The sequence below is a fragment of the Panulirus ornatus genome, chromosome 1 (genome assembly GCF_036320965.1).
Source record: "Panulirus ornatus isolate Po-2019 chromosome 1, ASM3632096v1, whole genome shotgun sequence".
NCBI classification, from domain to species: Eukaryota; Metazoa; Arthropoda; class Malacostraca; order Decapoda; family Palinuridae; genus Panulirus; species Panulirus ornatus.
In genome coordinates, this window is record NC_092224.1 from 21126324 (window position 1) to 21151244 (window position 24921).

General features: G+C 41.4%; 1 protein-coding gene across 1 annotated transcript in view; it reads right to left on the minus strand.

Annotated features, from left to right (window-relative positions):
- LOC139757009 (uncharacterized) overlaps positions 1-24921 on the minus strand; it is a 438069-nt gene that overhangs the window by 282037 nt on the left and 131111 nt on the right. Inside the window, 1 exon segment of the mRNA XM_071677374.1 lies at positions 1121-1213. Within this exon segment, the coding sequence (XP_071533475.1) occupies positions 1121-1213 (93 nt within the window).

Below are 24921 nucleotides of genomic sequence, written 5' to 3' on the forward strand. Positions count from 1 at the left end.
AATTTCCTTCAATGAGAAAGAGAAAGATGAGGGGAGGCATAACTATACCCTTCAGGAATCTAAGCTGATTTGATACAATAACAATCAGCTTTCTTATGCAAATACATATGTAATTACCATATGGCAAACCACAATATTACGGAAAAAACATGATAGAAGATATGTGTACAAACCTCCTACAGTAAAAAAGTAGCAAATGAATGTAAGAAATTAGAAGAAACAGAGAATGTAGAAAGCTTTAAAATGTTTAAAGTTATAGAAAAACAAAGATGGTTTAACATAAAGAGCCAAATGAGTAATATTCCCCTTGTGTACTATAAAAATATATAATCAAACAGAGACAAACATACACCTACAAATGATAAAGAAGAGATTGTAAAACAAGAGACAAGCAATAAAAAGAAATAGAAGAGATGAGGTTAAAAATCATTATATATTGATGCACAGCATTTCAACCTAGAGCCAAGTAAACTATAATGTGTTGGGAGAAAATGATCACATAAAACACATAAAAAGACAATATGTATTTTACCACAATCTGAGATGGTATGGTAAGATGAAATTCTAACCAATAAAACTTTTCCTACTTTCTAAAACTTGTATATTCATTTCAAACTGACAGAAAGAAAGGCATCTACAGCTACTTCTTATGACCAATATTTTATGACTGCATCATAAAAACTGTTGTATGATAAAAGTTCTTGAAATAAAAATATCCATTCTTATTTCTCTGATATTGTCTTACAGTAGAAAATCAATCATTTCAATCACCAACACAAACTGACTTAGTAATACATAATGATAAAACAAAAAATTTTGAAAACAGAAAGGATTCAAAGAGTCATGTCCTGATCAAAGGTGATATTACAATGGCACAGAGTGAAACAATTACAAAATCAAATTTTCCATGACAACATAAAAAATGTTTGATCTTATATATATTTTAAGAATAGCCCATCCTTTTTAGCTTAAAATAAAAAACTTGTAATTCTATGAGAAGCTTTTACTTTCAATGCTAATACAAAGAAAAATTTTTCTTAGATTATAAAGGGGTAAAGAAACATGGCACAGTATATGACTCTCTGTTCTTTCATTAATGACAGAAATATGTGAAAGGTACCTTACTCACCGGGGATATCTGGTATACTAAATTGCTCGATCCATGTGTAGAAGGATAGAATTGCATCATGTTTGGCGGCATCACAGGAAAATTCTGCAAAAGGTAATTCACATTAGAATGAGGGTGTCTGATTTCCAATGGATAAACCCTATCTGAGCCTTCGAGAAGGATAAGCAATTGTCACTTGGCTCCGTCTGTTCCAATACTTAGAAATTAAAAAAGCTTAAAGGGGATGGTATCCAGCCCCTTCCTCTAACCATCTTTATTCATCTCCTACAACATGCAGGAAATACATAAGAAGTTTTCTTTCTCCCCATCCCCAAAAGGATCCCACCCTCTTTAGACATCTTCTACAACATGCAAGAAGTACTTGGAAAGCATTCATTCTCCCATATCCCCAGACATCTATTTATTCACATATAATATCATATTCTTGTACTTGATCACCATTTTCCACTCAGCAAGATAGTGCAAGGAAACAGATGAAGAAAGACCCATCCACTCATATACACACACATACACGTAAATACACATACATATACATATATACACATGTAAATATTCATACTTGCTTGCCTTCATTCATTCCTGGTGCCACCCTACCCAATAGGAAACAGCACTGCAACCACCTGCATCAACAAAGTAGCACTAGGAAAACAGACAAATAAAAGCCACACATATATATAAGCTCTCCCCTACTTACAACCTAAGCGACTTATGACCATCCATACATATAACCGGAAAAAATGTAAATAAAAAAAATGAAATATAAACAACGGAATCTTAAATAAGGGGTAAAAAGAAACCACAGAATCATATAATAAAGCTGGTTAATAAAAAAATGAGATAATCATGACAGAAACTAAGATCAAAGAATGCTGTACAGATATAAGAATTCTACATGCCATGCTGACATATGTTTGACTTGTGTCTATTTCAAGATCTGATCAGTCAGTCAGAATGGAACTCAAACGTATGTCAGGGATAGGGGAGAAAGAATACTTCCCACATATTCCATGCATGTCGTAACAGGTGACTAAAAGGGGAGAGAGCGGGGGACAGGACACACACCCGTTTTTAATTTTCCTAAAGAAGGAACAGAGATTGGGGGCAAATGAGGATATTCCCTTAAAGGCTATATATTCCCTAAAGGCTATATATATACTTGCATAGTGCCATTGTACAAAGGCAAAGGGGATAAGAGTGAGCGCTCAAATTACAGAGGTATAAGTTTGTTGAATATTACTGGAAAATTATATGGGAGGGTATTGATTCAGAGGGTGAAGGCAAGTACAGAGCATCAGATTGGGGAAGAGCAGTGTGGTTTCAGAAGTGGTAGAGGATGTTTGGATCAGGTGTTTGCTTTGAAGAATGCATGTGAGAAATACTCAGAAAAGCAAATGGATTTTTACGTAGCATTTATGGATCTGGAGAAGGCATATGATAAGAGTTGATAGAGATGCTCTGTGGAAGGTACTAAGAATATATGGTGTGGGAGGCAAGTTGTTAGAAGCAGTGAAAAGTTTTTATCGAGGATGTAAGGCATATGTACATGTAGGAAGAGATGAAAGTGATTGGTTCTCAGTGAATGTAGGTTTGCGGCAAGGGTGTGTGATGTCTCCATGGTTGTTTAATTTGTTTATGAATGGGGTTGTTAGGGAGGTGAATGCAAGAGTTTTGGAAAGAGGGGCTAGTGTGCACTCTGTTGGGGATGAGAGAGCTTTGGAAGTGAGTCAGTTGTTGTTCGCTGATGATACAGTGCTGGTGGTTGAGTCATGTGAGAAACTGCAGAAGCTGGTGACTGAGTTTGGTAAACTGTGTGAAAGAAGAAACTTAAGAGTAAATGTGAATAAGAGCAAGGTTATTAGGTACAGTAGGGTTGAGGGTCAAGTCAATTGGGAGGTAAGTTTGAATGGAGAAAAACTGGAGGAAGTAAAGTGTTTTAGACATCTGGGAGTGGATCTGGCTGTGGATGGAACCATGGAAGCGGAAGTGAATCATAGGGTGGGGGAGGGGGCGAAAATCCTGGTAGCCTTGAAGAATGTGTGGAAGTCGAGAACATTATCTCAGAAAGCAAAAATGGGTATGTTTGAAGGAATAATGGTTCCAACAACGTTGGATGGTTGCGAGGCGTAGGCTATGGATAGAGTTGTGCAGAGGAGGGTGGATGTGCTGGAAATGAGATGTTTGAGAAGAATGTGTGGTGTGAGGTAATTTGATTGAGTAAGTAATGTAAGGGTAAGAGAGATGTGTGGAAATAAAAAGAGTGTGGTTGAGAGAGCAGAAGAGGGTGTTTTGAAATGGTTTGGTCACATGGAGAGAATGAGTGAGGAAAGATTGACCAAGAGGATATATACGTCTGAGGTGGAGGGAACGAGGAGAAGTGGGAGACCAAATTGGGGGTGGAAAGATGGAGTGAAAAAGATTTTGAGTGATTGGGGCCTGAACATATAGTGAGTCAGTTGTTGTTCGCTGATGATACAGCGCTGGTGGCTGATTCATGTGAGAAACTGCAGAAGCTGGTGAATGAGTTTGGTGAAGTGTGTGAAAGAAGAAAGTTAAGAGTAAATGTGAATAAGAGCAAGGTTATTAGGTACAGTAGGGTTGAGGGTCAAGTCAACTGGGAGGTAAGTTTGAATGGAGAAAAACTGGAGGAAGTAAAGTGTTTTAGATATCTGGGAGTGGATCTGGCTGTGGATGGAACCATGGAAGCGGAAGTGAATCATAGGGTGGGGGAGGGGGCGAAAATCCTGGGAGCCTTGAAGAATGTGTGGAAGTCGAGAACATTATCTCAGAAAGCAAAAATGGGTATGTTTGAAGGAATAGTGGTTCCAACAATGTTGTATGGTTGCGAGGCATAGGCTATGGATAGAGTTGTGCGGAGGAGGGTGGATGTGCTGGAAATGAGATGTTTGAGAAGAATGTGTGGTGTGAGGTAATTTGATTGAGTAAGTAATGTAAGGGTAAGAGAGATGTGTGGAAATAAAAAGAGTGTGGTTGAGAGAGCAGAAGAGGGTGTTTTGAAATGGTTTCGTCACATGGAGAGAATGAGTGAGGAAAGATTGACCAAGAGGATATATGTGTCAGAGGTGGAGGGAACGAGGAGAAGAGGGAGACCAAATTGGAGGTGGAAAGATGGAGTGAAAAAGATTTTGTGTGATCGGGGCCTGAACATGCAGGAGGGTGAAAGGAGGGCAAGGAATAGAGTGAATTGGATCGATGTGGTATACCGGGGTTGATGTACTGTCAATGGATTGAATCAGGGCATGTGAAGCGTCTGGGGTAAACCATGGAAAGCTGTGTAGGTATGTATATTTGCGTGTGTGGACATATGTATATACATGTGTATGGGGGTGGGTTGGGCCATTTCTTTCGTCTGTTTCCTTGCGATACCTCGCAAACGCGGGAGACAGCGAAAAAGCAAAAAAAAAAAATATATATATATATATATATATATATATATATATATATATATATATATATATTTTTTTTTTTTTTTTTTTTTTTTTTTTATACTTTGTCGCTGTCTCCCGCGTTTGCGAGGTAGCGCAAGGAAACAGACGAAAGAAATGGCCCAACCCCCCCCATACACATGTACATACACACGTCCACACACGCAAATATACATACCTACACAGCCTTCCATGGTTTACCCCAGACGCTTCACATGCCTTGATTCAATCCACTGACAGCACGTCAACCCCTGTATACCACATCGCTCCAATTCACTCTATTCCTTGCCCTCCTTTCACCCTCCTGCATGTTCAGGCCCCGATCACACAAAATCCTTTTCACTCCATCTTTCCACCTCCAATTTGGTCTCCCTCTTCTCCTCGTTCCCTCCACCTCCGACACATATATCCTCTTGGTCAATCTTTCCTCACTCATTCTCTCCATGTGCCCAAACCATTTCAAAACACCCTCTTCTGCTCTCTCAACCACGCTCTTTTTATTTCCACACATCTCTCTTACCCTTACGTTGCTTACTCGATCAAACCACCTCACACCACACATTGTCCTCAAACATCTCATTTCCAGCACATCCATCCTCCTGCGCACAACTCTATCCATAGCCCACGCCTCGCAACCATACAACATTGTTGGAACTACTATTCCTTCAAACATACCCATTTTTGCTTTCCGGGATAATGTTCTCGACTTCCACACATTTTTCAAGGCTCCCAAAATTTTCGCCCCCTCCCCCACCCTATGATCCACTTCCGCTTCCATGGTTCCATCCGCTGACAGATCCACTCCCAGATATCTAAAACACTTCACTTCCTCCAGCCTCTCACCATTCAAACTCACCTCCCAATTGACTTGACCCTCAACCCTACTGTACCTAATAACCTTGCTCTTATTGACATTTACTCTTAACTTTCTTCTTCCACACACTTTACCAAACTCCGTCACCAGCTTCTGCAGTTTCTCACATGAATCCGCCACCAGCTTTTGCTTTTCTAAGTATTTCTCACATACATTCTTCAAAGCAAACACCTGATCCACACATCCTCTACCACTTCTGAAACCACACTGCTCTTCCCCAATCTGATGCTCTGTACATGCCTTCACCCTCTCAATCAATACCCTCCCATATAATTTACCAGGAATACTCAACAAACTTATACCTCTGTAATTTGAGCACTCACTCTTATCCCCTTTGCCTTTGTACAATGGCACTATGCACGCATTCCGCCAATCCTCAGGCACCTCACCATGAGTCATACATACATTAAATAACCTTACCAACCAGTCAACAATACAGTCACCCCTTTTTTTATAAATTCCACTGCAATACCATCCAAACCTGCTGCCTTGCCGGCTTTCATCTTCCGCAAAGCTTTCACTACCTCTTCTCTGTTTACCAAATCATTTTCCCTAACCCTCTCACTTTGCACACCACCTCGACCAAAACACCCTATATCTGCCACTCTATCATCAAACATATTCAACAAACCTTCAAAATACTCACTCCATCTCCTTCTCACATCACCACTACTTGTTATCACCTCCCCATTTGCGCCCTTCACTGAAGTTCCCATTTGCTCCCTTGTCTTACGCACTTTATTTACCTCCTTCCAGAACATCTTTTTATTCTCCCTAAAATTTAATGATACTCTCTCACCCCAACTCTCATTTGCCCTTTTTTTCACCTCTTGCACCTTTCTCTTGACCTCCTGTCTCTTTCTTTTATACATCTCCCACTCAATTGCATTTTTTCCCTGCAAAAATCGTCCAAATGCCTCTCTCTTCTCTTTCACTAATACTCTTACTTCTTCATCCCACCACTCACTACCCTTTCTAATCAACCCACCTCCCACTCTTCTCATGCCACAAGCATCTTTTGCGCAATCCATCACTGATTCCCTAAATACATCCCATTCCTCCCCCACTCCCCTTGCTTCCATTGTTCTCACCTTTTTCCATTCTGTACTCAGTCTCTCCTGGTACTTCCTCACACAGGTCTCCTTCTCAAGCTCACTTACTCTCACCACCCTCTTCACCCCAACATTCACTCTTCTTTTCTGAAAACCCATACAAATCTTCACCTTAGCCTCCACAAGATAATGATCAGACATCCCTCCAGTTGCACCTCTCAGCACATTAACATCCAAAAGTCTCTCTTTCGCACGCCTGTCAATTAACACGTAATCCAATAACGCTCTCTGGCCATCTCTCCTACTTACATAAGTATACTTATGTATATCTCGCTTTTTAAACCAGGTATTCCCAATCATCAGTCCTTTTTCAGCACATAAATCTACATACATATATATATATATATATATATATATATATATATATATATATATATATATATATATATATATATATATATATTTTTTTTTTTTTTTTTTTTTTTTTACTTTGTCGCTGTCTCCAGCGTTTGCGAGGTAGCGCAAGGAAACAGACGAAAGAAATGGCCCAACCCCCCCCCATACACATGTATATACATACGTCCACACACGCAAATATACATACCTACACAGCTTTCCATGGTTTACCCCAGACGCTTCACATGCCTTGATTCAATCCACTGACAGCACGTCAACCCCGGTATACCACATCGCTCCAATCCACTCTATTCCTTGCCCTCCTTTCACCCTCCTGTATGTTCAGGCCCCGATCACACAAAATCTTTTTCACTCCATCTTTCCACCTCCAATTTGGTCTCCCTCTTCTCCTTGCTCCCTCCACCTCTGACACATATATCCTCTTGGTCAATCTTTCCTCACTCATCCTCTCCATGTGCCCTAACCACTTCAAAACACCCTCTTCTGCTCTCTCAACCACGCTCTTTTTATTTCCACACATCTCTCTTACCCTTACGTTACTCACTCGATCAAACCACCTCACACCACACATTGTCCTCAAACATCTCATTTCCAGCACATCCATCCTCCTGCGCACAACTCTATCCATAGCCCACGCCTTGCAACCATACAACATTGTTGGAACCACTATTCCTTCAAACATACCCATTTTTGCTTTCCGAGATAATGTTCTCGACTTCCACACATTCTTCAAGGCCCCCAGAATTTTCGCCCCCTCCCCCACCCTATGATCCACTTCCGCTTCCATGGTTCCATCCGCTGCCAGATCCACTCCCAGATATCTAAAACACTTCACTTCCTCCAGTTTTTCTCCATTCAAACTTACCTCCCAATTGACTTGACCCTCAACCCTACTGTACCTAATAACCTTGCTCTTATTCACATTTACTCTTAACTTTCTTCTTCCACACACTTTACCAAACTCAGTCACCAGCTTCTGCAGTTTCTCACATGAATCAGCCACCAGCGCTGTATCATCAGCGAACAACAACTGACTCACTTCCCAAGCTCTCTCATCCCCAACAGACTTCATACTTGCCCCTCTTTCCAAAACTCTTGCATTTACCTCCCTAACAACCCCATCCATAAACAAATTAAACAACCATGGAGACATCACACACCCCTGCCGCAAACCTACATTCACTGAGAACCAATCACTTTCCTCTCTTCCTACACGTACACATGCCTTACATCCTCGATAAAAACTTTTCACTGCTTCTAACAACTTTCCTCCCACCATATATTCTTAATACCTTCCACAGAGCATCTCTATCAACTCTATCATATGCCTTCTCCAGATCCATAAATGCTACATACAAATCCATTTGCTTGTAGACAGCGACAAAGTATAATAAATATATAATAATATATATATATATATATATATATATATATATATATATATATATATATATATATATATATATATATATATATATATATACATATACCTCACTAATGCCGGAAATGGCAAATATGTATAAAATACATTTTTTTTTTTTTTATGCTTTGTCGCTGTCTCCCGCGTTTGCGAGGTAGCGCAAGGAAACAGACGAAAGAAATGGCCCAACCCCCCCCCCCCATACACATGTATATACATACGTCCACACACGCAAATATACATACCTACACAGCTTTCCATGGTTTACCCCAGACGCTTCACATGCCTTGATTCAATCCACTGACAGCACGTCAACCCCGGTATACCACATCGCTCCAATTCACTCTATTCCTTGCCCTCCTTTCACCCTCCTGCATGTTCAGGCCCCGATCACACAAAATCTTTTTCACTCCATCTTTCCACCTCCAATTTGGTCTCCCTCTTCTCCTCGTTCCCTCCACCTCCGACACATATATCCTCTTGGTCAATCTTTCCTCACTCATTCTCTCCATGTGCCCAAACCACTTCAAAACACCCTCTTCTGCTCTCTCAACTACGCTCTTTTTATTTCCACACATCTCTCTTACCCTTACGTTACTCACTCGATCAAACCACCTCATACCACACATTGTCCTCAAACATCTCATTTCCAGCACATCCATCCTCCTGCGCACAACTCTATCCATAGCCCACGCCTCGCAACCATACAACATTATTGGAACCACTATTCCTTCAAACATACCCATTTTTGCTTTCCGAGATAATGTTCTCGACTTCCACACATTCTTCAAGGCCCCCAGGATTTTCGCCCCCTCCCCCACCCTATGATCCACTTCCGCTTCCATGTTTCCATCCGCTGCCAGATCCACTCCCAGATATCTAAAACACTTCACTTCCTCCAGTTTTTCTCCATTCAAACTCACCTCCCAATTGACTTGACCCTCAACCCTACTGTACCTAATAACCTTGCTCTTATTCACATTTACTCTTAACTTTCTTCTTCCACACACTTTACCAAACTCAGTCACCAGCTTCTGCAGTTTCTCACATGAATCAGCCACCAGCGCTGTATCATCAGCGAACAACAACTGACTCACTTCCCAAGCTCTCTCATCCCCAACAGACTTCATACTTGCCCCTCTTTCCAAAACTCTTGCATTTACCTCCCTAACAACCCCATCCATAAACAAATTAAACAACCATGGAGACATCACACACCCCTGCCGCAAACCTACATTCACTGAGAACCAATCACTTTCCTCTCTTCCTACACGTACACATGCCTTACATCCTCGATAAAAACTTTTCACTGCTTCTAACAACTTTCCTCCTACACCATATATTCTTAATACCTTCCACAGAGCATCTCTATCAACTCTATCATATGCCTTCTCCAGATCATAATGCTACAAATCATTGCTTTTCTAAGTATTTCTCACATACATTCTTCAAAGCAAACACCTGATCCACACATCCTCTACCACTTCTGAAACCACACTGCTCTTCCCCAATCTGATGCTCTGTACATGCCTTCACCCTCTCAATCAATACCCTCCCATATAATTTACCAGGAATACTCAACAAACTTATACCTCTGTAATTTGAGCACTCACTCTTATCCCCTTTGCCTTTGTACAATGGCACTATGCACGCATTCTGCCAATCCTCAGGCACCTCACCATGAGTCATACATACATTAAATAACCTTACCAACCAGTCAACAATACCATCCAAACCTGCTGCCTTGCCGGCTTTCATCTTCCGCAAAGCTTTCACTACCTCTTCTCTGTTTAACAAATCATTTTCCCTAACCCTCGCACTTTGCACACCACCTCGACCAAAACACCCTATATCTGCCACTCTATCATCAAACACATTCAACAAACCTTCAAAATACTCACTCCATCTCCTTCTCACATCACCACTACTTGTTATCACCTCCCCATTTGCGCCCTTCACTGAAGTTCCCATTTGCTCCCTTGTCTTACGCACTTTATTTACCTCCTTCCAGAACATCTTTTTATTCTCTCTAAAATTTAATGATACTCTCTCACCCCAACTCTCATTTGCCCTTTTTTTCACCTCTTGCACCTTTCTCTTGACCTCCTGTCTCTTTCTTTTATACATCTCCCACTCAATTGCATTTTTTCCCTGCAAAAATCGTCCAAATGCCTCTCTCTTCTCTTTCACTAATACTCTTACTTCTTCATCCCACCACTCACTACCCTTTCTAATCAACCCACCTCCCACTCTTCTCATGCCACAAGCATCTTTTGCGCAATCCATCACTGATTCCCTAAATACATCCCATTCCTCCCCCACTCCCCTTGCTTCCATTGCTCTCACCTTTTTCCATTCTGTACTCAGTCTCTCCTGGTACTTCCTCACACAGGTCTCCTTCCCAAGCTCACTTACTCTCACCACCCTCTTCACCCCAACATTCACTCTTCTATATATATATATATATATATATATATATATATATATCTTTTCTTCTTTTATACATATTCACCCTTTTCCGCATTAGCGAGGTAGTGTGCCTTAAGAACAGAGGACTGAACCTTAGAAAATGTTCACTTGGCCCACCTCTCTGTTTGAAATTGAAAATGAAGGTAATCACCCAATTTGAAGGAGGAAAAAAGTTAATGTGATTGCAAGTAATTTACATATGTCCCATTTGATGATCTCCATAATTTTAAAGGCCAAAACTACAGAGAAAAAATATGTGAAGCAGTGAAAGGTTTGGCAAAAATGAAGTGTCTGATAACAAAGCTACGAAAAGGGTTCATCCACGAAATAGATAAGTTGGTGATGGTGTGGATGGAAGATCAAATTCAAAAACATGTACCAATAAGAATACTAACAATTCAGGTGAAGGCTAGAAGTCTTTTTGAGACTCTGAAGGAGCAAGCAGGAAAGGATCTCATCGAGAACTTTACAGCAAGTCATGATTCAAGAGATTTATAAGGAGATATAGCTTGCATAATGTTTGAGTCACAAGTGAAGCAGCAAGTGGTGACATAAATCAAAGATGTGTAAACGTAAAAATTATGCTTGGCTATACGTCTGCCAGTGCTAATGGTTGCATGCATATGACGGTGAATGTCAGATGTCCCAGCATCTCTCTCAGTTCTCACTATGAGTTACCAATCAGTAGCATTCAAGTGAATTTTAACAAATGTTTGTACTGGATTGAACCATTCTTTTATCAAACCCCAAAATAGATGACGAGCAAGAGGTGTAACGTAGCGCTGCATGGTTGATGCTGCTATTGTGGTGTCAGGGTTTTGTGATGTGGTTGTGGTTGTCTGCATACAAAAAGACCTTCATTTTGCAGTGTGCCTGAAGTAATGGAAGGTCTTGTAGGAAGAGAATGAAAAGAACTTGAGAGATAACTGCTCCTTAGGAAACTCTACTACAGAGTTCAAGTATTTTAGGGGTGAAGCCATTGTCAATGACTGGCATGGCAGCTGACTGTGAAATAAGCTCACCACATTTTGTCATTGTTGTCGAAGGTATTATTTGTGTGAAAAATATGTTAGGAGACAGTGTCAAATACTTTGTTGATGTCTATCATCACTATTATTGCGTAGGAGGGGGTTGTGGTTGGTTGAATCCACCAAGGATATGTTGTGTCAGCTCTCACTGTGCAGGCTGGTGGTAGTGTTTGGGTCTGAAGCTATCCTCTGTAGGTTAAGAGTGGTATGCTTCTTTTTCTTTCTTTCTCTCAAACTATTCGCCATTTCCCGCGTTAGAAAGATAGCTTTAAGAACAGAGGACTGGGCCTCTGAGGGAATATCCTCACCTGGACCCCTTCCCTGTTCCTTCTTTTGGAAAATTAAAAAAAAAAAGAGAGGGGAGGATTTCCAGCCCCCCGCTCCCTTCCCTTTTAGTCGCCTTCTACGAAACGCAGGGAATACGTGGGAAGTTTTCTTTCTACCCTATCCCCAGGGATAATATATATATATATATATATATATATATATATATATATGGAAAAAGGTGAGAACAATGGAAGTAAGGGAGTGGGGGAGGAATGGGATGTATTTAGGGAATCAGTGATGGATTGCGCAAAAGATGCTTGTGGCATGAGAAGAGTGGGAGGTGGGTTGATTAGAAAGGGTAGTGAGTGGTGGGATGAAGAAGTAAGATTATTAGTGAAAGAGAAGAGAGAGGCATTTGGACGATTTTTGCAGGGAAAAAATGCAACTAAGTGGGAGATGTATAAAAGAAAGAGACAGGAGGTCAAGAGAAAGGTGCAAGAGGTGAAAAAGAGGGCAAATGAGAGTTGGGGTGAGAGAGTATCATTAAATTTTAGGGAGAATAAAAAGATGTTCTGGAAGGAGGTAAATAAAGTGCGTAAGACAAGGGAGCAAATGGGAACTTCAGTGAAGGGCGCAAATGGGGAGGTGATATTAAGTAGTGGGGATGTGAGAAGGAGATGGAGTGAGTATTTTGAAGGTTTGTTGAATGTGTTTGATGGTAGAGTGGCAGATATAGGGTGTCTTGGTCGAGGTGGTGTGCAAAGTGAGAGGGTTAGGGAAAATGATTTGGTAAACAGAGAAGAGGTAGTAAAAGCTTTGCGGAAGATGAAAGCCGGCAAGGCAGCAGGTTTGGATGGTATTGCAGTGGAATTTATTAAAAAAGGGAGTGACTGTATTATTGACTGGTTGGTAAGGTTATTTAATGTATGTATGACTCATGGTGAGGTGCCTGAGGATTGGCAGAATGCGTGCATAGTGCCATTGTATAAAGGCAAAGGGGATAAGAGTGAGTGCTCAAATTACAGAGGTATAAGTTTGTTGAGTATTCCTGGTAAATTATATGGGAGGGTATTGATTGAGAGGGTGAAGGCATGTACAGAGCATCAGATTGGGGAAGAGCAGTGTGGTTTCAGAAGTGGTAGAGGATGTGTGGATCAGGTGTTTGCTTTGAAGAATGTATGTGAGAAATACTTAGAAAAGCAAATGGATTTGTATGTAGCATTTATGGATCTGGAGAAGGCATATGATAGAGTTGATAGAGATGCTCTGTGGAAGGTATTAAGAACATATGGTGTGGGAGGCAAGTTGTTAGAAGCAGTGAAAAGTTTTTATCGAGGATGTAAGGCATGTGTACGTGTAGGAAGAGAGGAAAGTGATTGGTTCTCAGTGAATGTAGGTTTGCGGCAGGGGTGTGTGATGTCTCCATGGTTGTTTAATTTCTTTATGGATGGGGTTGTTAGGGAGGTGAATGCAAGAGTTTTGGAAAGAGGGGCAAGTATGAAGTCTGTTGGGGATGAGAGAGCTTAGGAAGTGAGTCAGTTGTTGTTCGCTGATGATACAGCGCTGGTGGCTGATTCATGTGAGAAACTGCAGAAGCTGGTGACTGAGTTTGGTAAAGTGTGTGAAAGAAGAAACTTAAGAGTAAATGTGAATAAGAGCAAGGTTATTAGGTACAGTAGGGTTGAGGGTCAAGTCAATTGGGAGGTAAGTTTGAATGGAGAAAAACTGGAGGAAGTAAAGTGTTTTAGATATCTAGGAGTGGATCTGGCAGCGGATGGAACCATGGAAGCGGAAGTGGATCATAGGGTGGGGGAGGGGGCGAAAATCCTGGGAGCCTTGAAGAATGTGTGGAAGTCGAGAACATTATCTCGGAAAGCAAAAATGGGTATGTTTGAAGGAATAGTGGTTCCAACAATGTTGTATGATTGCGAGGCGTGGGCTATGGATAGCGTTGTGCGCAGGAGGGTGGATGTGCTGGAAATGAGATGTTTGAGGACAATATGTGGTGTGAGGTAGTTTCATCTAGTAAGTAATGTAGGGTAAGAGAGATGTGTGGAAATAAAAAGAGCGTGGTTGAGAGAGCAGAAGAGGGTGTTTTGAAATGGTTTGGGCACATGGAGAGAATGAGTGAGGAAAGATTGACCAAGAGGATATATGTGTCGGAGGTGGAGGGAACGAGGAGAAGTGGGAGACCAAATTGGAGGTGGAAAGATGGAGTGAAAAAGATTTTGTGTGATCGGGGCCTGAACATGCAGGAGGGTGAAAGGCAGGCAAGGAATAGAGTGAATTGGATCGATGTGGTATACCGGGGTCGACGTGCTGTCAATGGATTGAATCAGGGCATGTGAAGCATCTGGGGTAAACCATGGAAAGTTGTGTGGGGCCTGGATGTGGAAAGGGAGCTGTGGTTTCGGGCATTATTGCATGACAGCTAGAGACTGAGTGTGAACGAATGGGGCCTTTGTGGTCTTTTCCTAGCGCTACCTTGCACACATGAGGGGGGGAGGGGGATGGTATTCCATGTGTGGCGGAGTGGCAATGAGAATGAATAAAGGCAGACAGTGTGAATGTGTATATTTGTATGTGTCTCTGTGTGTATATATATGTGTACATTGAGATGTATGGGTATGTATATTTGCGTGTGTGGACGTGCATGTATATACATGTGTATGGGGGTGGGTTAGGCCATTTCTTTCGTCTGTTTCCTTGCGCTACCTCGCAAACGCGGGAGACAGCAACAAAGCAAAAGCAAAATATATATATTTTTATCTTATTATACTTTATCACTGTCTCTCACATTAGCGAGGTAGCGCAAGGAAACAGACGAAAGAATGGCCCAACCCACCCACATACACGTGTAAATACATACGCGTCCACACACGCACCTAATATTTCTATTCATTTTGCTTTGTCACACCTATACATACCTATATATCTCAACGTATACATATATATACACACAGACATATACACATATACACATGCACATAATTCATAGTCTGCCCTTATTCATTCCCGTCACCACCCCGCCACACATGAAATGACAACCCACTCCCCCAGCATGTGTGCGAGGTAGCGATAGGAAAAGACAACAAACACTCACCTTCCTGCATGTTCAGGCCCCGATCGCTCAAAATCTTTTTCACTCAATCTTTCCACCTCCAATTTGGTCTCCCACTTCTCCTTGTTCCCTTCACCTCTGACATAGATATCCTCTTGGTCAATCTTTCCTAACTCATTCTTTCCATGTGACCAAACCATTTCAAAACACCCTCTTCTGCTCTCTCAGCCACACTCTTTTATTAACAATCTCTCTTACCCTTTCATTACTCACTTGATCAAACCACCTCACACCACATATTGTCCTCAAACATCTCATTTCCAGCACATCCACCCTCCTTCGCACAGCTCTATCCATAGCCCATGCCTCGTAACCATATAACATTGTTGGAACCACTATTCCTTCACACATATCCATTTTTGCTTCCCATGATAACGTTCTCGACTTCCACACATTTTTCAATGCTCCCAGAACTTTCGCATCCTCCCTCACCCTATGATTCACTTCCGATTCCATGGTTCCATCCACTGCCAAATCCACTCCCAGATATTAAAACACGTCACTTCCTCCAGTTTTTTCCATTCAAACTTACCTCCCAACTGACTTGTTCCTCAACCTTACTGTACCTAATGACCTTGCTCTTATTCACATTTACTCTCAGCTTTCTTCTTTCACACACTTTACCAAACTCAGTCACCAGCTTCTGCAGTTTCTCACATGAATCAGCCACCAGCACTGTATCATCAGCGAACAACAACTGACTCACTTCCCAAGCTCTCTCATCCACAGACTGCATACTTGCCCCTCTCTCCAAAACTCTTGCATTCACCTCCCTAACAACCCCATCCATAAACAAATTAAACAACCAAGGAGACATCACGCACCCCTGCCGCAAGCCAACATTCACTGAGAACCAAGCACTTTCCTCTCTTCCTACTCGCACAAATGCCTTACATCCTCGATAAAAACTTTTCACTGCTTCTAACAACTTGCCTCCCACACCATACATTCTTCATACCTTCCACAAAGCAGCTCTATCAACTCTATCATATGCCTTCTCCAGATCCATAAATGCTACATACAAATCCATTTGCTTTTCTAAGTATTTCTCACATACATTCTTCAAAGCAAGCACCTGAGCCACACATCCTCTACCACTTCTGAAACCACAATGCTCTTCCCCAATCTGATGCTCTGTATATACCTTCACCCTCTCAATCAATACCCTCCCATATAATTTACCAGGAATACTCAACAAACTTATACCTCTGTAATTTGAGCACTCACCTTTATCCCCTTTGCCTTTGTACAATGGCACTATGCAAGCATTCCGCCAATCCTCAGGCACCTCACCATGAGTCATACATACATTAAATAACCTTACCAACTAGTCAACAATATAGTCACCCCCTTTTTTAATAAATTCCACTGCAATACCATCCAAACCCGCTGTCTTGCCAGCTTTCATCTTCCACAAAGCTTTTATTACCTCTTCTCTGTTTACCAAATCATTCTCCCTAACCGTCTCACTTTGCACACCACCTCGACCAAAGCACCCTATATCTACCACTCTATCATCAAACACATTCAACAAACCTTCAAAATACTCACTCCTCCTTCTCACATCACCACTACTTGTTATCACCTCCCCATTGGCCTCCTTCACTGATGTTCCCATTTGATTCCTTATCTTACGTGCTTTATTTACCTCTTCCAAAACATCTTTTTTATTCTCCCTAGAATTTAATGACTCTCTCTCACCCCAACTCTCATTTGCCCTCTTTTTCACCTCTTGCACCTTTCTCTTGACCTCCTGCCTCTTTCTTTTATACATCTTCCATTCATTTGTATTAGTTCCTTGCAAATATGGTCCAAATGCCTCTCTCTTCTCTTTCACTAACAATCTTACTTCTGCATCCCACCACTCACTACCCTTTCTAATCTGGCCACCTCCCACGCTTCTCATGCCACAAGCACCTTTTGCGCCAGCCATCACTGCTTCCTTAAATACATCCCATTCCTCCCCCACTCCCATTACATCCTTTGTTCTCACCTTTTTCCATTCTGTACTCAGTCTCTCTTGGTACTTCCTCACACAAGTCTCCTTCCCAAGCTCACTTACTCTCACCACTCTCTTCACTCCAACTTTCTTCTTTTCTGAAAACCTCTACATATCTTCACCTTTGCCTCCTCAAGATAATGATCAGACATCCCTCCAGTTGCACCTCTCAGCACATTAATATCCAAAAGTTTCTCTTTCGTGTGCCTATCAATTAACACATAATCCAATAACGCTCTGGCCATTTCTACTTACATACACATACTTATGTACATATCTCTTTTTAAACCAATCACCAGTCCTTTTTCGGCACATAAATCCACAAGCTCTTCACCATTTACATTTACAACACTAAACACCCCATGTACACCAACTATTCCCTAAACTGCCACATTACTCACCTTTGCATTCAAATCACCCATCACTATAACCCGGTCTCGTGCGTCAAAACTACTAACACACTCATTCAGCTGCTCCTAAAACACTTGCCTCTCTTGATCTTTCTTCTCATGCCCAGGTGCATATGCACCAATAATCACCCATCTCTCTCCATCCACTTTCAGTTTTACTTTCAGTTTACTTTCTTACACTCTATCACATACTACCACAACTCCTGCTTCAGGAGTAGTGCTACTCCTTCCCTTGCTCTTGTCCTCTCACTAACCCCTGACTTTACTCCCAAGACATTCACAACCCACTCTTTCCCTTTACCCTTGAGCTTGGTTTCACTCAGAGCCAAAACATCCAGGTTCCTTTCCTCAAACATACTACCTATCTCTCCTTTTTTCTCATCTTGGTTACATCCACACACATTTAGACACCCCAATCTGAGCCTTCGAGGAGGATGAGCACTCCACGCATGACTCCTTCTTCTGTTTCCCCATTTAGAAAGTTTAAATACAAGGAGGGGAGGGTTTCTAGCCCCCACTCCCGTTCCCTTTAATCACCTTCTACGACACGTGAGGAATGCGCGGGAAGTATTCTTTCTCCACTATCCCCAGGGATATTAATATATATGGAAACTTTTAGTGTTTCATTTTCCCCGTGGACTCATAGGAATATATATATACATATATATGGTTTAAAAAGCGAGATATACATAAGTATACGTATGGCCAGAGAGCGTTATTGGATTACGTGTTAATTGAAAGGCACGCAAAAGAGAGACTTTTGGATGTTAATGTGCTGAGAGGTGCAACTGGAGGGATGTCTGATCATTATCTTGTGGAGGCTAAGGTGAAGATTTGTATGGGTTTTCAGAAAAGAAGAGTGAATGTTGGGGTGAAGAGGGTGGTGAGAGTAAGTGAGCTTGGGAAGGAGACTTGTGTGAGGAAGTACCAGGAGAGACTGAGTACAGAATGGAAAAAGGTGAGAACAATGGAAGTAAGGGGAGTGGGGGAGGAATGGGATGTATTTAGGGAATCAGTGATGGATTGCGCAAAAGATGCTTGTGGCATGAGAAGAGTGGGAGGTGGGTTGATTAGAAAGGGTAGTGAGTGGTGGGATGAAGAAGTAAGATTATTAGTGAAAGAGAAGAGAGAGGCATTTGGACGATTTTTGCAGGGAAAAAATGCAACTAAGTGGGAGATGTATAAAAGAAAGAGACAGGAGGTCAAGAGAAAGGTGCAAGAGGTGAAAAAGAGGGCAAATGAGAGTTGGGGTGAGAGAGTATCATTAAATTTTAGGGAGAATAAAAAGATGTTCTGGAAGGAGGTAAATAAAGTGCGTAAGACAAGGGAGCAAATGGGAACTTCAGTGAAGGGCGCTAATGGGGAGGTGATAACAAGTAGTGGTGATGTGAGAAGGAGATGCAGTGAGTATTTTGAAGGTTTGCTGAATGTGTTTGATGATAGAGTGGCAGATATAGGGTGTTTTGGTCGAGGTGGTGTGCAAAGTGAGAGGGTTAGGGAAAATGATTTGGTAAACAGAGAAGAGGTAGTAAAAGCTTTGCGGAAGATGAAAGCCGGCAAGGCAGCAGGTTTGGATGGTATTGCAGTGGAATTTATTAAAAAAGGGGTGACTGTATTGTTGACTGGTTGATAAGGTTATTTAATGTATGTATGACTCATGGTGAGGTGCCTGAGGATTGGCAGAATGCGTGCATAGTGCCACTGTACAAAGGCAAAGGGGATAAGAGTGAGTGCTCAAATTACAGAGGTATAAGTTTGTTGAGCATTCCTGGTAAATTATATGGGAGGGTATTGATTGAGAGGGTGAAGGCATGTACAGAGCATCAGATTGTGGAAGAGCAGTGTGGTTTCAGAAGTGGTAGAGGATGTGTGGATCAGGTGTTTGCTTTGAAGAATGTATGTGAGAAATACTTAGAAAAGCAAATGGATTTGTATGTAGCATTTATGGGGGTGGGTTGGGCCATTTTCTTTCGTCTGTTTCCTTGCGCTACCTCGCAAACGCGGGAGACAGGAACAAAGCAAAATAAAAAAAATAATAAATACATACATACACACACACACACACATATATATATATATATATATATATATATATATATATATTTTTTTTTTTTTTTTTTTTTTTATACTTTGTCGCTGTCTCCCGCGTTTGCGAGGTAGCGCAAGGAAACAGACGAAAGAAATGGCCCAACCCCCCCCCATACACATGTACATACACACGTCCACACACGCAAATATACATACCTACACAGCTTTCCATGGTTTACCCCAGACGCTTCACATGCCTTGATTCAATCCACTGACAGCACGTCAACCCCTGTATACCACATCGCTCCAATTCACTCTATTCCTTGCCCTCCTTTCACCCTCCTGCATGTTCAGGCCCCGATCACACAAAATCTTTTTCACTCCATCTTTCCACCTCCAATTTGGTCTCCCTCTTCTCCTCGTTCCCTCCACCTCCGACACATATATCCTCTTGGTCAATCTTTCCTCACTCATTCTCTCCATGTGCCCAAACCATTTCAAAACACCCTCTTCTGCTCTCTCAACCACGCTCTTTTTATTTCCACACATCTCTCTTACCCTTACGTTACTTACTCGATCAAACCACCTCACACCACACATTGTCCTCAAACATCTCATTTCCAGAACATCCATCCTCCTGCGCACAACTCTATCCATAGCCCACGCCTCGCAACCATACAGCATTGTTGGAACCACTATTCCTTCAAACATACCCATTTTTGCTTTCCGAGATAATGTTCTCGACTTCCACACATTTTTCAAGGCTCCCAAAATTTTCGCCCCCTCCCCCACCCTATGATCCACTTCCGCTTCCATGGTTCCATCCGCTGACAGATCCACTCCCAGATATCTAAAACACTTCACTTCCTCCAGTTTTTTTTTTATATATATATATATATATATATATATATATATATATATATATATATATTTTCCCTGGGGATAGGGGAGAAAGAATACTTCCCACGTATTCCCTGCGTGTTGTAGAAGGCGACTAAAAGGGGAGGGAGCGGGGGGGCTGGAAATCCTCCCCTCTCCTTTTTTTTTTTTTTAATTTTCCAAAAGAGGGAACAGAGAATTGCACCAGGTGAGGGTATTCCCTCAAAGGCCCAGTCCTCTGTTCTTAACGCTACCTCGCTAATGCGGGAAATGGCGAATAGTTTGAAAGAAAAATATATATATATATATATATATATATATATATATATATATATATATATATATATATATATATATATATATATATATATGTGTGTGTGTGTATAAACAAATTGGAGGTGGAATGATGGAGTGAAAAAGATTTTGAGCGATCAGAGCCTGAACATACAGGAAGATGAAAGGCATGCAAGGAATAGAGTGAATTGGAATGATGTGGTATACCAGGGTCAACATACTGTCAATGGATTGAACCAGATCATATGAAGCATCTGGGGCCTGGATATGTGAAGGGAGCTAAGGTTTTGGTGTATTACACATGACGGCTCGAGACTGAGTGTGAACGAATGTGGCCTTTGTTGTTTTTTCCTATCACTACCTCACGCACAAGCGGGGGTGCCATTTCATGTGTGGCGGGGTGGCGATGGGAATGGATGAAGGCAACATGCATGAATATGTACACGTGTATATATGTATATGTCTGTGTATGTTTTTTTTTTTTTTTTTATACTTTGTCGCTGTCTCCCGCGTTTGCGAGGTAGCGCAAGGAAACAGACGAAAGAAATGGCCCAACCCCCCCCATACACATGTACATACACACGTCCACACACACAAATATACATACCTACACAGCTTTCCATGGTTTACCCCGGACGCTTCACATGCCTTGATTCAATCCACTGACAGCACGTCAACCCCTGTATACCACATCGCTCCAATTCACTCTATTCCTTGCCCTCCTTTCACCCTCCTGCATGTTCAGGCCCCGATCACACAAAATCTTTTTCACTCCATCTTTCCACCTCCAATTTGGTCTCCCTCTTCTCCTCGTTCCCTCCACCTCCGACACATATATCCTCTTGGTCAATCTTTCCTCACTCATTCTCTCCATGTGCCCAAACCATTTTAAAACACCCTCTTCTGCTCTCTCAACCACGCTCTTTTTATTTCCACACATCTCTCTTACCCTTACGTTACTTACTCGATCAAACCACCTCACACCACACATTGTCCTCAAACATCTCATTTCCAGCACATCCATCCTCCTGCGCACAACTCTATCCATAGCCCACGCCTCGCAACCATACAACATTGTTGGAACTACTATTCCTTCAAACATACCCATTTTTGCTTTCCGGGATAATGTTCTCGACTTCCACACATTTTTCAAGGCTCCCAAAATTTTCGCCCCCTCACCCACCCTATGATCCACTTCCGCTTCCATGGTTCCATCCGCTGACAGATCCACTCCCAGATATCTAAAACACTTCACTTCCTCCAGTTTTTCACCATTCAAACTCACCTCCCAATTGACTTGACCCTCAACCCTACTGTACCTAATAACCTTGCTCTTATTCACATTTACTCTTAACTTTCTTCTTCCACACACTTTACCAAACTCCGTCACCAGCTTCTGCAGTTTCTCACATGAATCACCCACCAGCGCTGTATCATCAGCGAACAACAACTGACTCATTTCCCAAGCTCTCTCATCCCCAACAGACTTCATACTTGCCCCTCTTTCCAAGACTCTTGCATTTACCTCCCTAACAACCCCATCCATAAACAAATTAAACAACCATGGAGACATCACACACCCCTGCCGCAAACCTACATTCACTGAGAACCAATCACTTTCCTCTCTTCCTACACGTACACATGCCTTACATCCTCGATAAAAACTTTTCACTGCTTCTAACAACTTGCCTCCCACACCATATATTCTTAATACCTTCCACAGAGCATCTCTATCAACTCTATCATATGCCTTCTCCAGATCCATAAATGCTACATACAAATCCATTTGCTTTTCTAAGTATTTCTCACATACATTCTTCAAAGCAAACACCTGATCCACACATCCTCTACCACTTCTGAAACCACACTGCTCTTCCCCAATCTGATGCTCTGTACATGCCTTCACCCTTTCAATCAATACCCTCCCATATAATTTACCAGGAATACTCAACAAACTTATACCTCTGTAATTTGAGCACTCACTCTTATCCCCTTTGCCTTTGTACAATGGCACTATGCACGCATTCCGCCAATCCTCAGGCACCTCACCATGAGTCATACATACATTAAATAACCTTACCAACCAGTCAACAATACAGTCACCCCCTTTTTTAATAAATTCCACTGCAATACCATCCAAACCTGCTGCCTTGCCGGCTTTCATCTTCCGCAAAGCTTTTACTACCTCTTCTCTGTTTACCAAATCATTTTCCCTAACCCTCTCACTTTGCACACCACCTCGACCCAAACACCCTATATCTGCTACTCTGTCATCAGACACATTCAACAAACCTTCAAAATACTCATTCCATCTCCTTCTCACATCACCACTACTTGTTATCACCTCCCCATTTACGCCCTTCACTGAAGTTCCCATTTGCTCCCTTGTCTTACGCACCCTATTTACCTCCTTCCAGAACATCTTTTTATTCTCCCTAAAATTTACTGATGTGTATGTATGTATATGTATGTATACATTGAAAAGTATAGGTATGTATATGTGCATGTGTGGGCATTTATGTATATACATGTGTGTGTGGGTGGGTTGGGCCATTCTCTCCTCTGTTTCCTTGAACTACCTCGGTAACGCGGGAGACTGCGACAAAGTTTAATAAATCTAATAAATGAATGAATATATATATAACAAGGTTTGTACAATATCTTTTTACACTCTACCTTTTCCAAAATTTATACTTTCACTCTTGTTGCCATTCAAACACCATTACTTTAAATTTACTCACATTTTCCTTTGATCGCCTATGCTTACACACGTTTGCAGACACTTACAACCTTCTGCAGCTCCTCCTCACTCTTAGAGACACTTACAACTTTCTTTAACTCCTCCTCATTCTCAGCAAACAAAAGAGTATCAACCACAAACAGGCTTGTCATTAGCCATCACAAACCACTGCCACACTCCATCTCTGCAACCCGTTTCCTAAGTTTTGCCACAGTGACAGATGGTACCAGAATTAAGACAGCTGAATTACTGGGAAAAATCAAGGTCTTTAAATATGCCCATCTTGTAAAAGAAAAGAGTCATGGATGATCTGATCACAAAGTTATTAAAACAGTTCGATGATGTATACATTGAAAAGTCCATGAAGAGATGTAGGGATAGAGCAACAACGAAACATAACATAAAATTAAGCAAGAAGCTTGCGAAAGGTGTAAAAAGTACCTTCATTGTATAATTAGGTGAATGAATGAAGTAAGATGGCTGAGGGCATGTTTAATAGAGATAGCATACATAAATCTAAAAAGTTGTATGACAGAAAATTACTAATACAGTAAATCCTCGGTTTAATAGACCCCGATTTAACAGATTTCAGGTTCAATGGACTGGGCAAATAATACATTACTTAATTTAAAAAATCAAAAATTTCCAACACCGCACCATATGCATTTCATATTGCACTTGCGTTTGGTAGTGTGGGGTATACTTGCTTCATTTTGGTCTCAGTCTGCCTCAAGCTACCATGTAGTTAGGTTGTATACAGAGAATTGTAACTTTATTTATTACGTAATTTTGCAATACTTACAATTCAAAATGGCAACAAGTGAAAGATGAGCTAAAATGAAGTCAGTAAACAGTATACTGTATTAAAAAATGGACCATAGGTTACATGCTCAATCTAACAGATTTTCAGCGTTAATGGACACCCCCTCCCCGGGATTAGTCTATCAAACTGAGGGTTTACTGTACATAAATACAAGTAACTGTTATTGCTACATAAGTAATCACTATATGTGATAATAAGTTAGTTGCGAGGTTACTGTTAATAAAGAAAACTTGGAGGAAGTGTTTTATCTGGGAGAGGACTTAGCAGCGAATGGAACCATGGAAGCCAAAGTGAATCATAGGGTAGGGGAGGGGGCGAAGGTTCTTGTGATTATAAAGAATGTGTGGAAAGAGAGAAGGATATCTGAGATATGTCTGAAGGAATAGTAGTTCCAACAACATTATATGATGGCAAGGCATGAGCTATATATAGGGTTGTATGGAGGAGGGTGGATGTATTGGAAATGAAATGTCTGAGAGGACAATATGTGGTGTGAGGTGGTTTGATCAAGTAAGTAAGAGATGTGTG